This window comes from Chiloscyllium punctatum, chromosome 10 (assembly GCF_047496795.1).
Source record: "Chiloscyllium punctatum isolate Juve2018m chromosome 10, sChiPun1.3, whole genome shotgun sequence".
In the NCBI taxonomy this organism is placed as follows: domain Eukaryota; kingdom Metazoa; phylum Chordata; class Chondrichthyes; order Orectolobiformes; family Hemiscylliidae; genus Chiloscyllium; species Chiloscyllium punctatum.
This window is the reverse complement of record NC_092748.1, coordinates 95,048,970-95,064,172: the sequence shown is the minus strand read 5'-3', so window position 1 is coordinate 95,064,172 and position 15,203 is coordinate 95,048,970. Positions and strand designations below refer to the sequence as shown.

At 40.9% G+C, this 15,203-nt stretch overlaps 1 protein-coding gene across 4 annotated transcripts in view; it reads right to left on the bottom strand.

Annotated features, from left to right (window-relative positions):
• epc2 (enhancer of polycomb homolog 2 (Drosophila)) overlaps window positions 1-15,203 on the bottom strand; it is a 72,477-nt gene that overhangs the window by 16,769 nt on the left and 40,505 nt on the right. For 3 of the 4 annotated variants that reach the window (XM_072579762.1, XM_072579761.1, XM_072579760.1), the window contains 3 exons: window positions 13,324-13,524; window positions 4,797-4,886; window positions 1,800-1,948 (listed from right to left, as the gene is read on the bottom strand). In XM_072579762.1, the coding sequence (XP_072435863.1) occupies window positions 1,800-1,948; window positions 4,797-4,886; window positions 13,324-13,524 (440 nt within the window). The remainder of the gene's footprint in view (window positions 1-1,799; window positions 1,949-4,796; window positions 4,887-13,323; window positions 13,525-15,203) is intronic. The other variant, XM_072579759.1, reaches the window with a different exon arrangement.

Genomic DNA, 15,203 nt, shown 5'->3' with positions numbered 1-15,203 from the left:
TAAAGCTCAAGTTCTCTAACGACCTGCTTTGGAACGCAGTGCAAACCTCGTGCACTTATGGAAAAAGAGGGAATCGCAAATCGCTAATTGCCCTTCTCAAAATTTTCAACTGGTGTGTTGTTTTCAGTGACACAGCGCACTCCTAACCAACCACTGAGAAGGTCAGAAAAAAGCAGCATTACATCAAAATCCTGACAGTCTAATTTCCTGTGGAAAAAGTGAGGACTGCAGATGCTGGAGATCAGAGCTGAAAAATGTGTTGCTGGAAAAGCGCAGCAGGTCAGGCAGCATCCAGGGAGCAGGAGAATCGACATTTTGGGCAGATGCCCAAAACGTCGATTCTCCTGCTCCATTGATGCTGCCTGACCTGCTGAGCTTTTCCAGCAACACATTTTTCAGCTCTGATTTCCTGTAACACTTCCACCCCAAAGTGGCTTTGGCATCCCCATGTACATCAGGAATGAAATTGCAAACGGCAAGCTACAGGGTCTACTCCAACCTAACCCTGCCCTTATTCAAGGATGTCCTCACCTAGCAGCAAGTCCTCCCTGATGCTACCCCAAATGGTTATGAGCACCACGCTGATGACCAACAGGAAGGACTCGCAGGAGAAAACATCCACCAGAAATCACTTTCTCATTGTAGACCTCACTGCCCATTCATCCAGCTTTGATCTCCCATGGTGACAGTGGGTCCTTTCAAAGAGAGTTTCTGGACTGGCTACGGTCTCAGTATCAGCGGGGTCCCTTAGATTATCGTCTATAGCTGTGGTCAAAACCAAGCAGTGGGTCACACTGTCAAGGAGTGTTTGCTGACTAACCTTGAAAGAGGTCTTACAAAACTTTATCTAGCAAATAACAAAACTGTTGCTTGGCTTTCTGACTAGTCATGTGCTGAATAAAACATAAAACCTGCATCGATGCTCAGTCAGAATTAGCAATTGCTGATGACAGCATTAAGACCTTAACTTACACTTTGAGCATTTTAAGGAGAGAGGCAAGAAGCAGAGATTCCAGAACGGATTTCAAAAGTTTGTGGTCAAGAAAGCCAAAGACAGGGGAGATGCAAAAGAGCAAAATTGAAAAAAATCCAGAATTTATAGGTTTGTAGGGCTGAAGGAGATTGTAAACAAGATAATGGAAGGTGCTGATCAACAGAAGCCTAGTTAGGTCAGAACACAGGATAAATGGATGAACAGAAGCTGGCGCTTAAGGGCAAGAACTTGGCAGATGGAATGTAATGTGGAAAATGTGAGATTTTGCACTTTAGCAAGAGGTATAGAGCAAACGAATAATATTTAAATAGAGAAAGACTGTAGAAAGCTACAAACGAGTGATTTGAATCCTTATACATGAATCAAAAAACAGAGTATAGGACAAAAATGCTACACAGCTGTCATATTAGCTTCAGTAAAACAGCAGAAATATTTTAAAAATTAGAAATATTTAATATTTACAAAAAATAATTTTGAATAAACCTGCACATTATTTTGAGTGCTAGTCAAATAACAACAGTATATACCCACTCAACAATGATTCTTTGTTATGTTAAATAATCAATATTACATAAATGCCATTCCATTAGTTGAAACTATCTTGCAAATGCACAACTACAAAGTGCACAAGTCTCTGGCACAAAGATATTAAGTCAATTTTAACTTTTTATTAAATAAAAGTGCTCACAGGATAATCAAAAGGAGCAAATTTTCAACAACTCAACAAATGAAATTGTTAAGATTCAACACCCTCAGGAACTCCCAAATTCTCAAGTTTCTTTTAGGTAGTCAAAATCTTGCATACCTTCCTCCGCGACCTATGCGCCTCCGTGCTAAACCTATGCACCTTCTTGGAACTGTGAGCGTAGTTAAACAATATCGGTACCGTGACTCACTTAGCCGAGCTGATTCAGATGTTTCCAATGGACAAGTACTCATTTGATCCAAGTGAGGCTGTAACAGATCAGAAGGTTATAAAATGAGTATTGATTAAATTATGAATGATTTATTTTTCACTGTTTTACTTTCTTGGATCTATGAAAAGCTTTAAGGATGACCGTTAAAACTAAATTAATCGAAAACAATGAAATGAAACTTTCAACATTTGATGAGATTAATGAAGATTTAACATAAGAAAGAGTGACAGCCCTTGACATCAAGGCTGCATTTGACTACGGTAGAGTCAATAAAGTGTGGTGCTGGAAAAAGCACAGCAGGTCAGGCAGCATCTGAGGAGCAAGACAGTCAACATTACGGGCTTAACCCTTCATCAGGACTGGGGAGAGGGAAGGGGGCTGAGATACAAATGGGGGAGGGGATGGGATGACAATAGTTGGGCAAAGGTAGAAGGCAATTGTAGTAGGTTGATGTGAAGTGTGGAGCAAATAGGAAGGAAGGAAGATGGACAGGTAGATCAGGTCAAGACGATGGAGAAGTCGGAGGGTTGACTACAATAGTATCAAGGACTCCTGGCAAGAATGGAGTTAATGGGAGTCAGCGGAATATTCTCCTCCAATTGGAGAGGTACCTAGCACATAGGAAGATGGTTGTGATTGTTAAAAGCCAGTCACCTCAGCACTAGGACATAGGTTCCTCAGGGGAGATATTATTGAGCAATCTTTTCACACGTGTTATGATATGCCTCTGGAACAGGTGGAACTTAAATTCAGGCTTTCTATGTTAGAATTTGGTAGACTACCAGTGTACCAGTTTCACAGGGTAGTTTTTTTAAAAATCAACCTGTTCAGAGATGTTATTACATATCTCTGGAATAGATGGGCTTGAACCCAGGCTTCCTAGCTTAGAGGCAGGGATATTACCATTGTTCCACAGTTCCTCAATGTAGTGTATGGAGCCCAGTCATTTTCAGCTGCTTCAATGAATTTTTCTTCTATTGTAAGATTCACTGTTGAGTGCATAATGTCTACATAGACACTCAAACAGTGCATGTCCAAATGTAGCAGACCTGGACAATATTCAGGTTTGAACTGAGAAGTGGCAAGTAACATTTGCGCCACACAAATGCCAGACAACAATTATCAACAAGAGAGAATCTAACTATTATCCTTTGACATTCAATCGTGCTACTGTCACTGAATTCCCAATTATCAACAACCTGGGATTACCATTGATCAGAAACTGAACTGAACTAGCCACATAAATAGTGGCTACCAGAGTAGGTCGGGGATAGGAATCTTGCAGTCACTCACTTCCTGACTCGATGGGTATCTACCACCTATCAGACACGAGTCAGGCATGTGACACAATACTCTTCATTTGTCTGGATGACTGCAGTTCCAACAACACTCAAGAAGCTTGATACCATCCAGGACAAAACAGTCCGCTTGGTTGGCACCACATCCACAAATATTCACTCCCTTCAACACCAATGCTAAGTAGTGGCAATGTGTACAATTTTCAAGATGTACTCAAGAAATTCACTAAGGATCCTTGGATAGTATCTTCCAAACCCGCAACCACTTCCATCTAGAGGGACAAGTGCAGCAGATACATGGGAACACTTGCATGTTCCCCTCAAAGCCACTCATAATGCTGACTTAGAAGTATATCATCGTTCCTTCAGTAAAATTGGGTTAAAATCCCAGAATTTCCTTCCTAACAGCATTGCTGGCCTACCTGCAGCATATGGACGGCAACAATTCAAGAAGATGGAGGGGATTGACCTCTAACAACCACAACCATAACCATCTACCTTTGAGCTAAATATGGCTCATAAATGCTGGTTTTAATCTTGAATCTCATAGGCCCTATTTTTCTGCCAGATTCTTGATGCAAATATACTTAGTCAAACACAGCTGCCCCATTTTTAACATTACAAATGACCACATGTTAAAACTATTGCAGTGGCCTTCAAGTGAGGCATTTTGAGGAACTATTTAAATGCAAGTCTTTATTTCTTTGGGCAAGGCAATACTTAAAAGACTTCCAGAGATTTAGATTCACTATGATGTCAGGAACTAAATATTTTAACAATAAGGGATTAACTAAGATTATTTCCGCGAGAACATAAAGGCTTGGAGCAGATTTAATTATTTCATTTAAATTTATGAAGAGTTTTACTGGAATGAATAAGAAGACACTTGTTACTGGCTCGTGAGCCAGTAACAAGTGGTTGTTGTTTAAAATGGTCACCAACAGAATGATGTGAGGGAGAATTTCTTTGTACAAATTATTACTGAAGCATGGAATGTTCTACTATGGGGAGTCATTGTCATGTAAATTATTGATCCTAAAGGGAAAGTGGATACATAGAGAAGAACAGAACAATGGGGAGGCATTAGCGGAAATTAATGTTGTGTTTCTCCAGGAAAAGTCCATCAAATACCTATTGTCCTGTATTCCTCTTAGAGAGCACAAAAACGGATGTGATTCATCTCTTCTAGCCAATTCATAACATTGGAACAAAATCTACTACTTTTGGTTTTCAGAATAAAAGTTCTCCTGGTGAAATCATCAAATTTGGTTTTCTACTGTTATTTCAAGCATAGAGATGTCCCAACTGCAAAAATATGAATGCCTACATACAACAAGGCTGTTGCTTTTTAAGAATAAATGCCAACTGGTCCAAACAGCCTATTTTAGTGTTTTAAGTTCTATGCATTAAAAAAATCCACAAAATTAATTTATTGAAATTGTGATCTCCCCTTCTCCAAAATCCTGCCTTTTAAACATTTGCAATTTGCAGCAAATACAACAGGTAAATAATTTGGAAGATATATTTCAAATCACTGTTATATGCTTAAACACTACACACGAAGTAAGATTTTATATGGTTTCTTACAGCATAGTACTGGCAACCTGCTTTCCTCCTGAAAGCAAAAGGCCCATCAGGATCACTGTCTTCTTCAGGTTCTGATACTGGAGAAGGAACCTAATGGGGAAAAAAAACCCATCAGTGCTATTTCCATTTTTAGACAGTTAAGACGGAACACAAGTTAATCGCCCAAATAATGTGTACAAATTTTCTTCTTAGGAAGATTAATTAGGACAATGGTACATCTCAATACTGCAAGATTTGTGAAATTTCCCCTTCATTTTATGAAACTAATCAGGTCGTAGTGTCATAGTCATACAATGCGGAAACAGACTCTTCGATCCAACCAGTTCATCCTGAACATAATTCCAAACTAAACAGTCCCACCTGCCTGTTCTTGGCCCATATCCTCCAAACCTTTCTTATTCACGCATCTATACAAAAGTCTTTTAAACATTGTAATTGCATCCCATCCACCAGTTTCTCAAAGATCATTCCACACGTGACCCACCCTCTGTGTAAAATATTTGCCTCATGTCTATTAAATCTCTTTCCACGCACCTAAAAAAATCATTCACACTCTAATTATTTCTCTTTTTAAATCATCAACAGATATGGGCATTGCTGGCTAGGCTCACTGGACAGGAAAACAGTCAAGTGGAACAAAAAATGAATGTGCACCAATACATCTTTGTACTGTGACGAGGATAGAAGTGAAGTCTAGTTATGCCTCAGTTTGTTTAAAATATATATATTTTCTATTCACTGTATGGCCACTTATAGACCACAATGCTTCCAATCAACGGTTTGCTTTCTAAATTCATATAACATTTAAAATAAAAGTAAACTTATGCTGGAAGTACACCCTCCTGTCATTGATGGTGCTGTACCAAATGTAACACAAGAAGTTCTTCCATAACCGGTGGCTGCGTTCTTGTGCAACCCCGCGTTATAGAAAAATCGCTCTTTAGAAACAGCGCTTAGTGTTAACAATGTAATTGCACTACAGTCAACACACGTTTGAAAAATTTGTGCTTTAGAAACAGTTCCCCCAATTCGTCAAACGCATTACAGTGAAATCATGTTAACAAAACGTACGTTCTAGCAGAACAACCTGTAGTGACATACTGAAATTATAGAATAAATTTAGAAAACAGTTAGTACTACAAACATGGACAGAATTCAGATTTTTCTTTAAAAATGTATAATTTTAAAATATGGTTTGAATTACATCTCCATGCCCTTGCTAATTACATTTTGTCTTCACCACCAGAAGATTCACATTTGCCTGCCCATTATTTGTAACACCATGACTGAAAAGGAAATCCACAGAATATTTTTCTAGATTAAAAGTAATTGGAATTTAAATGGTGCTGAAACTCAACCTGCAGAATAAATACGCAAGGAATTATCGATCATGCCTTGATCTCAAAAGGATTTTGGCCTTCGAGTCTCAAATATTTATTTTATTTATATAGCTCTTTTAACATGACAAAACATCCCAAATTGTAAAAGAGCAATGGGGTTTTACCAGGTTCTTCAGTTCCTTGATCCACACTCTCTACAAGGCTTGCATGATATTTAGGCAGTGTTTAGTGACATTTGTAATTGCAGGCAACTATGCATGGGCAACAAGGAGGGCCCAGGAGCCATGAGGTCCTCTCTCTCTCTCCTCCCATATTCCCCCCTGCTCAGCCACGTCACTGAAACCATTTGAATGCGCGTGGGTGATTTAAAGTGCGCATAGTAAGCATTCGCTTGTATCAGCGATTGCAGTCCAATATTTCAACAGAAAATAATTAAATTACATGCTACTTTCTGGAACAATTTAACTAACATACAAATGCTGTTATTGTATCAACCATTTCTAGTGTGACATTTACTGCCTTTCAGAGTAAAAGCAGAAAGCAATACAGAGGAACCTCGATTTTCCTAATACCAATTATCCGAAAATCGGATTATCCGAAGGAGGTCTCGAGGTCCCAATGGAAGCATGGCATCAAAGACGTGTTTCCAACAGTGATCGCGTCTTTTGTTTATAGTGATTAAACAGGCATCACCTCCAAATGACTGACTGCCCCACCCTCTCTCTCTTCTCACACTTTCCCTGGAGTTCTACACAGGGGTGTACTGTAAACCCCGGTTCCCCACATAATCTCTCCAACATTGTCCTGGGGCAACAGGGCAAACGTGGAACCTGTCAAAAAGTTATATGTGTGGCAGTGGCTGTGTGTGTGTGCTATTTGGAGACTTACCCCACAAAGGCAACTGCATCAGCAGCACTGTTATCATCCAGTCCAGCTGCCCCAGAGACGGGGCGAGTGTGGACGAGGTTGGGGTGGGCAAGGGGTGTGTTGGATGGGGTTTGGGGTCCGGGGAGGGGGGGTTGGTGTTGGGGGCAGTGTCAGACAGGGGTATGGGCGTGGTTGAGGGCGAGGCGTGTGCTGCATGAGGTTGGAGCGTTGGGAGGTGTTTGCACAGGTTTGGGGGTGAGGGGGGGGTGTTGCATGGGTTTTGGGGGCAGGATTAGGGGTGAGGGGAGGTGTTGCACAGGCTTGGGGGTGGGAGGAGATGTTGCATGGGGATGGGTGAGTGGGGTGTTGCACAGGGTTGGGGGCAGGGAGGTGATGCTGGATGCATGGGGAGGTGTTGCACGGGGTTCGGGGTGGGGGTGGGGGCGGGAGGTGTTGGGTACGGGGGAGGTGTTGCACGGGGTTGTAGGCTGGGGGAGGTGTTGGGTAGGGGGGAGAAGTGTTGGGTGCAGGGGAGGTGTTGGGTGTGGGAGAGGTGTTGCATGGGTTTGGGAGTGGAAGGAGACGTGTTGGGACCTCGCGAGCTGTGTGCTGCTGCAGTCTCCTGAACGAGGAGCAGACTTTAAAAACGCTGAGCCCCACAAGAAAGACATTTAATCTATTAACCGAATAATCGGTTGTTTGAACGAAATAGTGGCCGCCCAACATGTTCAGATAATCGAGATTCCACTGTAATCAGATGGTGTACCACTTTGTAGTAGCTTAGCAAAGACAATGGTACACTGCAAAATACATGATGCATAAAAATCACAGAATCCCAATAGTGTGGAAGCAGATCATTTGGTCTAACAAGTCCACACCAACCCTCCGTGGAGTAACCCACCCAGATCCATTCCCCTACCCTATTACCCTACGTTTATATCTGATTAATGCACCTAACCTACACATCCCTGAATGCAATGGGCAATTTAGCACGGCCAATTCACCTGACCTGCACATCTTTGGATTGTGGGAGGAATCCGGAGCACATGGAGGAAACCCACACAGACACGGAAAGAATGTGCAAACTCCACACAGACAGTCACCCAAGGCGGGAATTGTACCCAGATCCCTGGTGCTGTGAGGAAGCAGTGCTAAACACTGAACCATGGTGCCACTCCCAAAGGATCCAGATTTCACCACCATGGAGGACACTGCTAATTTATTATAAAGATGAGTTAATAACACTGGGAGATAGTCCAGATTGCAACAGTTACTCCTCTATAAAGAGAAGAAAGGCAGACTATGACAGTAAACTAGCTCCAAAATCAAAAACAGATCGCAAAAGTTTCTACAAACATATAAAACAAAAAAAAAAGAGTGGCTAAGGTAAACTTTAGTCCTTTAGAGCATTAGAAGGGAGATCTAGTAATCGAAAATGAGGGAATGGCCAAGGCATTGAACAAGTATTTTGAACAATAATTGATGACAAGGAGGCTATGGCAGGTGAGGACCAAGAAACTATCGTTATCACTAAGGAGGTAGTGTTGGGGAAGCTAATAGGGCTAAAGGTAGACAAGTGTCCTGGTCCTGATGGAATGCATTCCAGGGTACTAAAAGAGATGGGAAAGTAGCAGATGCACTCATGATAATTTATTAAAATTCGGTGGACTCTGGGGCAGTTCTGGCAGATTGAAAAACAGCAAATGTGACAGTGCTGTTTATGAAAGGAGGTAGACATAAGGTAGATAACTACAGGCCCATTCGCTTAACTTCTGTAGTGGGGAAAATGCATGAATCTATCAAGGAAGAAACAGCGAGACATCTGGATAGAAGTTGTCCCATCTGGCAGACACAGCATGGGTTCATGAAAGGCAAGTCATGTTTAACCTATTTACTGGAATTTTTTGAGGACATTACGAATGTGTTGGACAACAAAATACTGGTAGATGTGGTGTATCTGGATTTCCAGAAGAAGTTCAACAAGGTGCTGCACAAAAGGCTGCTGCACAAGATATAAGTACATGGCGTTAACGGGTAATGTATTAGCACGAATAAAAGATTGGTTAACCAAACAGAAAACAAAGAGTGGAGATAAATGTGTGATTTTAAGGTTTATAGAACATAGAACATTACAGCGCAGTACAGGCCCTTCGGCCCTCGATGTTGCACCGCCCTGTCATACTAATCTGAAGCCCATCCCACCTACACTATTCCATGTACGTCCACATGCCTGTCCAATGAAGACTTAAGTGCACTTAAACTTGGCGAATCTACTACCGTTGCAGGCAAAGCATTCCATACCTTTACTACTGAGTAAAGAAACCACCTCTGACATCTGTCTTATACTTATCTCCCCTCACTTTAAAGTTGTGTCCCCTCGTGTTTGCCGTCCCAATACTTGGAAAAAGGCTCTCCCTGTCCACCCTATCTAACCCTCTGATTATCTTGTATGTCTCTATTAAGTCACCTCTCAACCTTCTTCTCTCTTACAAGAACAGCCTCAAGGCCCTCAGCCTTTCCTCGTAAGACATTCCTTCTATACCAGGCAACATCCTAGTAAATCTCCTCTGCACCCTTTCCAAAGCTTCCACATTCTTCTTATATTGCGGTGACCAGAAATGTACACAATACTCCAAGTAGAGCTTTGTACAGCTGCAGCATAACCTCCTGGTTTCGGAACTCAATTCCTCTATTAATAAAGGCCAAAACACTGTATGCCTTCTTAACAACCCTGTCAATCTGGGTGGCAACTTTCAGGGATCTGTGTACATGGACACCGAGATCTCTCTGCTCATCTGCAGTCCCAAGAATCTTACTATTAGCCCAGTACTTTGCGGTCCGCTTACTCCGTCCAAAGTGTATCACCTCACACTTGTCCACATTAAACTCCATCTGCCACCTCTCAGCCCAGCTCTACATCCTATCTATGTCTCTTGCAACCTACTACATCCTTCGTCACTATCCACAACTCCACCGACCTCGTGTCGTCAGCAAATTTACTAACCCACCCTAAGTCCTCATCCAGGTCATTTATAAAAATGACGAACAGCAGTGGACCCAACACTGATCCTTGCGGTACGTCGCTAGTAACTGGACACCAAGATGAACATGTTCCATCAACTACAACTCTGTTTTCTTTCAGCAAGCCTATTACTGATCCAAACTGCTATGTCTCCCACAATCCCATTCCTCTGCATTTTGTATAATAGCCGACTGTGGGGAACCTTATCGAACTGTTTGCTGAAATCCATATATACCACATCAACTGGTTTACTCTCATCTACCTGTTTGGTCACTTTGCCAAAAAAGTCAATAAGATTCGTTAGGCATGACCTACCCTTCACAAAACCGTGCTGACTGTCCTTGATCAGATTATTCTTTTCTAGATGGTTATAAATCCTATCTCTTATAACCTTTTCCAAAACTTTACCAACAACTGAAGTAAGACTCACTGGTCTGTAATTACCAGGGTTATCTCTACTACCCTTTTTGAACAAGGGAACCACATTTGCTATCCTCTCGTCCTCAGGCACTATTCCTGTAGACAATGATGATCTGAAGATCAATACCAAAGGCTCAGCAATCTCTTCCCTTGCTTCCCAGTGGATCCTAGGATAGATCCCATCCGGCCCAGGGGACTTGTCTATTTTCACACTCTGCAGTATTTCTAATACCTCTTCCTTGTGAGCCTCAATCTCTTCTAGTCTAGATGCAAATATCTCTGTGTCTTCCTCGCCAACATTTTCATTTTCTATAGTGAACACTGGTTTCAATCAGTAGCCAGTAGTGTGCCTCAGGAATCAGTGTTCGGAGCGTAATTGTTTAGAATTTACATAGATGATTTAGAATTAGGGACCAAGTGTAGCGTATCGAAATTCGCAGGTGACACTAAAATGCGTGTTACAGCAAAGCGTGCAGGTGACACTGAAAGTCTGCAGAGGGATATAGATAAGTTAAGTGAGTGAGCAAGGGTCAGGCAGATGGAGTACAATGTTGATAAATGTGAGGTCATCCATTTTGATAGGAATAACAGCAAAATGGACTATTATATAAATGGTGAGAATTTGCAGCAGGACTTGTGTGCCCTTGTGCATGAATCACAAGATGTTGATTTGCAGGTGAAGCAGGTAATCAAGGAGAAAAATGGAATATTGTCCTTCATTGCTAGAGGGAAGGAGTTTAACCAGATTATGCTGCAGCTGTATAAGGTGGCGAGACCACATCTAGAGAACTGTGTACAGTTTTGGTCTCCTGACACGAGAAAGAAAATACTGGCACTGGAGTGGGCGCAGAGGAGGTTCACTAAGCTGAAATGGACTGTACTCATTGGAATTTAGAAGAATGGGGGTGGGGGGAGGGGGGGGGGGGGGTAGTGGGGGAAAGAGTTTAATAGAAACATAAAAAAATTATTCGGGGAATAGATAGGATAGAAGCAGGGAAATTGTTTCCACTGGTGGATGAAACTCGGGTGTATAGTCTCAAAATAAGGGTGAGCAGATTTAGGACTGAGTGGAGTAGGATCTTCTTCATCCAAAGGGTTGTGAATCTTTGGAATTCCCTGCGCAGTGAAGCAGTTGAGGCTACCTTATTGAATGTTTCGAAGGCAAAAATAGACAGATGTTTGAACAGTAAGAGAGGGGTTATGATGAGCAAGCGGAGTCCATGAAAAGATTTAAAAAATATATATATAACACCTATGTTCTTATATATTATTCCTTGCAATACAAGTTTTAAATGAATATCCATTTGAACAGATTTGCAGCCAATACTCAGAATACTTTAAAATTTTTATTGACAAGCATTTTAAAATGAATCTCCCTCCAATAAGGCAATTTAAAAACTTTAGCTATTTCAAATTTCAGAATTTGATCATGAAAACAACATTCTACCACAGTACTGGTTTTTAAACAAAATCAAATTAGAAAAGAAGACATTCACAATTCATTCGAGGATATAGCTTTTGTTAGCTACTTCAGCATATACTACCCATTCTAAACTGCCCCAAGGAGTCTGAAGTTAAATACAAGCCAGAACAGGTAAGGGTGTTCGTGAAACAGATTGTTATTCCAACAATTGAAAATGGTTTCATGGTCATCATTCAACACTTCATTCCAAATCTCCTTCAATTTGATTCAAATTTCACCATCTGCCATAGTGAAATTCAAAACCCAGATCATTAACTGGGTCTCTGGAATAATAGTTTGGCATTAACAGTTCTAGATCTAAGGGGCACTGACCTTAACCAGAACATTTACTAACATGCAGGCCTTCCTCTCCCATCCCTATTTCTAACTCAGCCCTAACAAGGCTGATCAAAATTCAAGCAGTGATTTCTAGAAACCCAAATATACTTTAACTCTCATGCAACCAAAATTCCATTCTGGGCAGCTTATTTAAGAAAGGATGCTAAAGTATTAGAGCAAAGGAGATTTTCTAGAATGATACCAGGAATAAGGGACCTTTGACACAAGAAAAGACTAGAGAAAATTGGCTCATTCTCCTTGGAGCAGAGAAGGTTAAGATGTGACCTTATTGACGTGTTCAAAATCATGGACAATTTTGACAGGGTCAAAAAAGGATATTTTGTTTCCATTAATTGGCAAATAAGTAACTGGGTGGTTGGGTGCGGTTTCACAATTTCCAGATTGTCAGCAAGAGACATTCAAGTGAGATGAGGAAAAACTTCCTTCCTCATTTGTTAGGATTTGGAATGCAGTGCCTTGCAGAGTGGTGAAAGTGAATTCCACAGGAGGTTTCAAAGGCAAGCTGGATATACATTTGAAAGTGATGAATTTAGAGGGCTACAGGGATAGGGCTGGAGAAGAGGACTAGCTGGGTAGCTTTTTAGGGAGCCAGTACAGACATGATAGATTGCATGGCCTCCTTTAGTACTTCAAAATTCCATAACTCTAAAATGTACTTTATGAAATTATGTATGCAAATGTACTTATGTCAGAACATTTAAGGCAAATGTACTATGGACTGATAAACAAAATAGGTTGGCACTTGAGTTTCAGATTAAAATTGGAGAAGCAGGGCAAAATAAACTTTATTCCTCGTCTGCTTGATGTTAACACCGTTGACAAGGGCACTGGGTTTGTCAAAGTCTAACCTTGATGAACACAAAATTTAAATAGATAGACAAATTACTGTTTACCATATTTGAAATGGGGACAATGGTCATTCTCAATCTCCATTGCATAAATGCGCAAAAAGTACAGAAACAGATAGATATAATCTTATCCTACTTTTCATTTAATTATGTCATTTGCTCAGCATAGTGCATAACAGTGCTTTAGGAAGAAAAAAACCTAGCATACCTGGGTGTAAGAATCTTCATCTGAGCTGAGAAAGTCATACTGCTTAATATCCCTCTTCAGGGCTGGTTGGGATTCTGTGCTAGCCTGATGGTGTAAAACAACACACTCTGACGTTTTATGTTTCTTCTTCACATACTTCTTTTTCGCACGAACCGTATCAATAGCCTCCTCTTTACATGACATCAGATGCGGCTGTTGCTGCTTTAAAAAGCAAATCAAAAACAAATTAAGTAATCTACTTCGTTTAGTATACACAAATTATGGTAGTTTTAATTTAAATATTACATTCCTGCTGCAGATTGGCTTTTATTTGAACCACAGAACCATAAAAAAAATCTACTATAGCAACCCAGAACTAATTTCTCTGCATTACTTCTGAATCTTCCTGCTAAAAACATAATTATATATTTCTCCCTAAACTATACATCTTGCTTGTTGCCACAACTATGCCATGTGACAAAACATATGCTCCAAAAGCTCAAACCTTCACCTAATTCTTCTTCCTCATCATTTCCTCTGATCAAAAAATTAATTCAGTAATCTTGTTCTATTAATTCCATCAATACTCTTCTACTCTCAAAGATTCTAAACACTTTCCGATGCAGAGGCAATACTGCTGCAGTAATTCTTTTCCAAAAATAATTAAGTTGTTGAATACAGTGTACCATAGTTTATTTGAATGATTATTTTAACCCACAAATAAATCAATTCAAAATAATAAATTTAAATAAAAACATTGTTGCAAAATTTTAATCGGAATTAAAACATAATTCCGATCAAGGAATGTTGGGTTTTTTTTAAAAAAAGCTACTTTTGATTCTTATTTAATCTATTGCTTGTTTTACATTTCATTGTGTTTTGTACAGCTTTTTCCTTTAGCACATCAAAATGGTTTTGTGAATTGGAAATATATTCCATCAGTTAAAATAGGCAATATCTTAGCATACATGTATCACTGCAACATACATGGAATCAACAGTCAAAACTGTACAAATCAGTAGAAATCGTTATCACATTTTAGTATTTGTTTATATCATAACTGTAGCCGTATGTTCTCCTGAACATACGGGAGTCATTTAAATGGCAAGACGAGGAACGTCGATTATCCGAATACCAATTATTCAAAAATCGGATTATCCAAAGGAGATCTCCAGGTCCCGATGGAAACATTACATCAAAAACATATTTCCAACAGTGATCGTGTCTTTTGTTTACATGATTAAACAGGTACAGTCTCCAAATGACTGTCTACCCCACCTCTCTTCCCCCCCACACTTTCCCTGGAGTTCTACAGAAGAGTGTACCCTGAACCCCCCTTCCCCACATAATCTCTCCAACATTGTGCTGTACAGAGCAACGGTGGAGCCTGTCAAAAAGCTAAAGTAAAATGTTTTGTGTGCGTGCGCGCGTGCTATTTGGAGATTTACTCCACAAAGGCAGCTGCAGCAGCAATCTTGTTGGTGGTATCCAGACCGGCTGCCCCGGAGAAGGGGTGGGAGTGTGCGGGTTGGGGGTAGGGGGGGCGGTGTTGGATGGGGTCGGGGGGCAGGGGGCGGTGTTGCACGGGGTTGGGGGGGGGGGGGGCAGTGTTGGACTGGGTCGGGGCAGGGGCGGTGCTGCACAGGGTCAGGGACAGTGTTGGAGGGGGCGGGGCAGTGTTGCACAGTGTTGGCTACGGGGCCTCGCATGCACTCTGTCCTACTGCAGTCTCCTGAACTTTTAAAAGCAGACTTTTAAAAACTCCAAGCTCCAGAGGAAAGGCATTTAATCGATTAACCAAATAATCTATTATCTGAACGAAATAGTGCCCACCCATCACGTTCGGATAATCGAGGTTCCCCTGTACAGTGCATGAGACACACAGAACTGATTTTATTAGT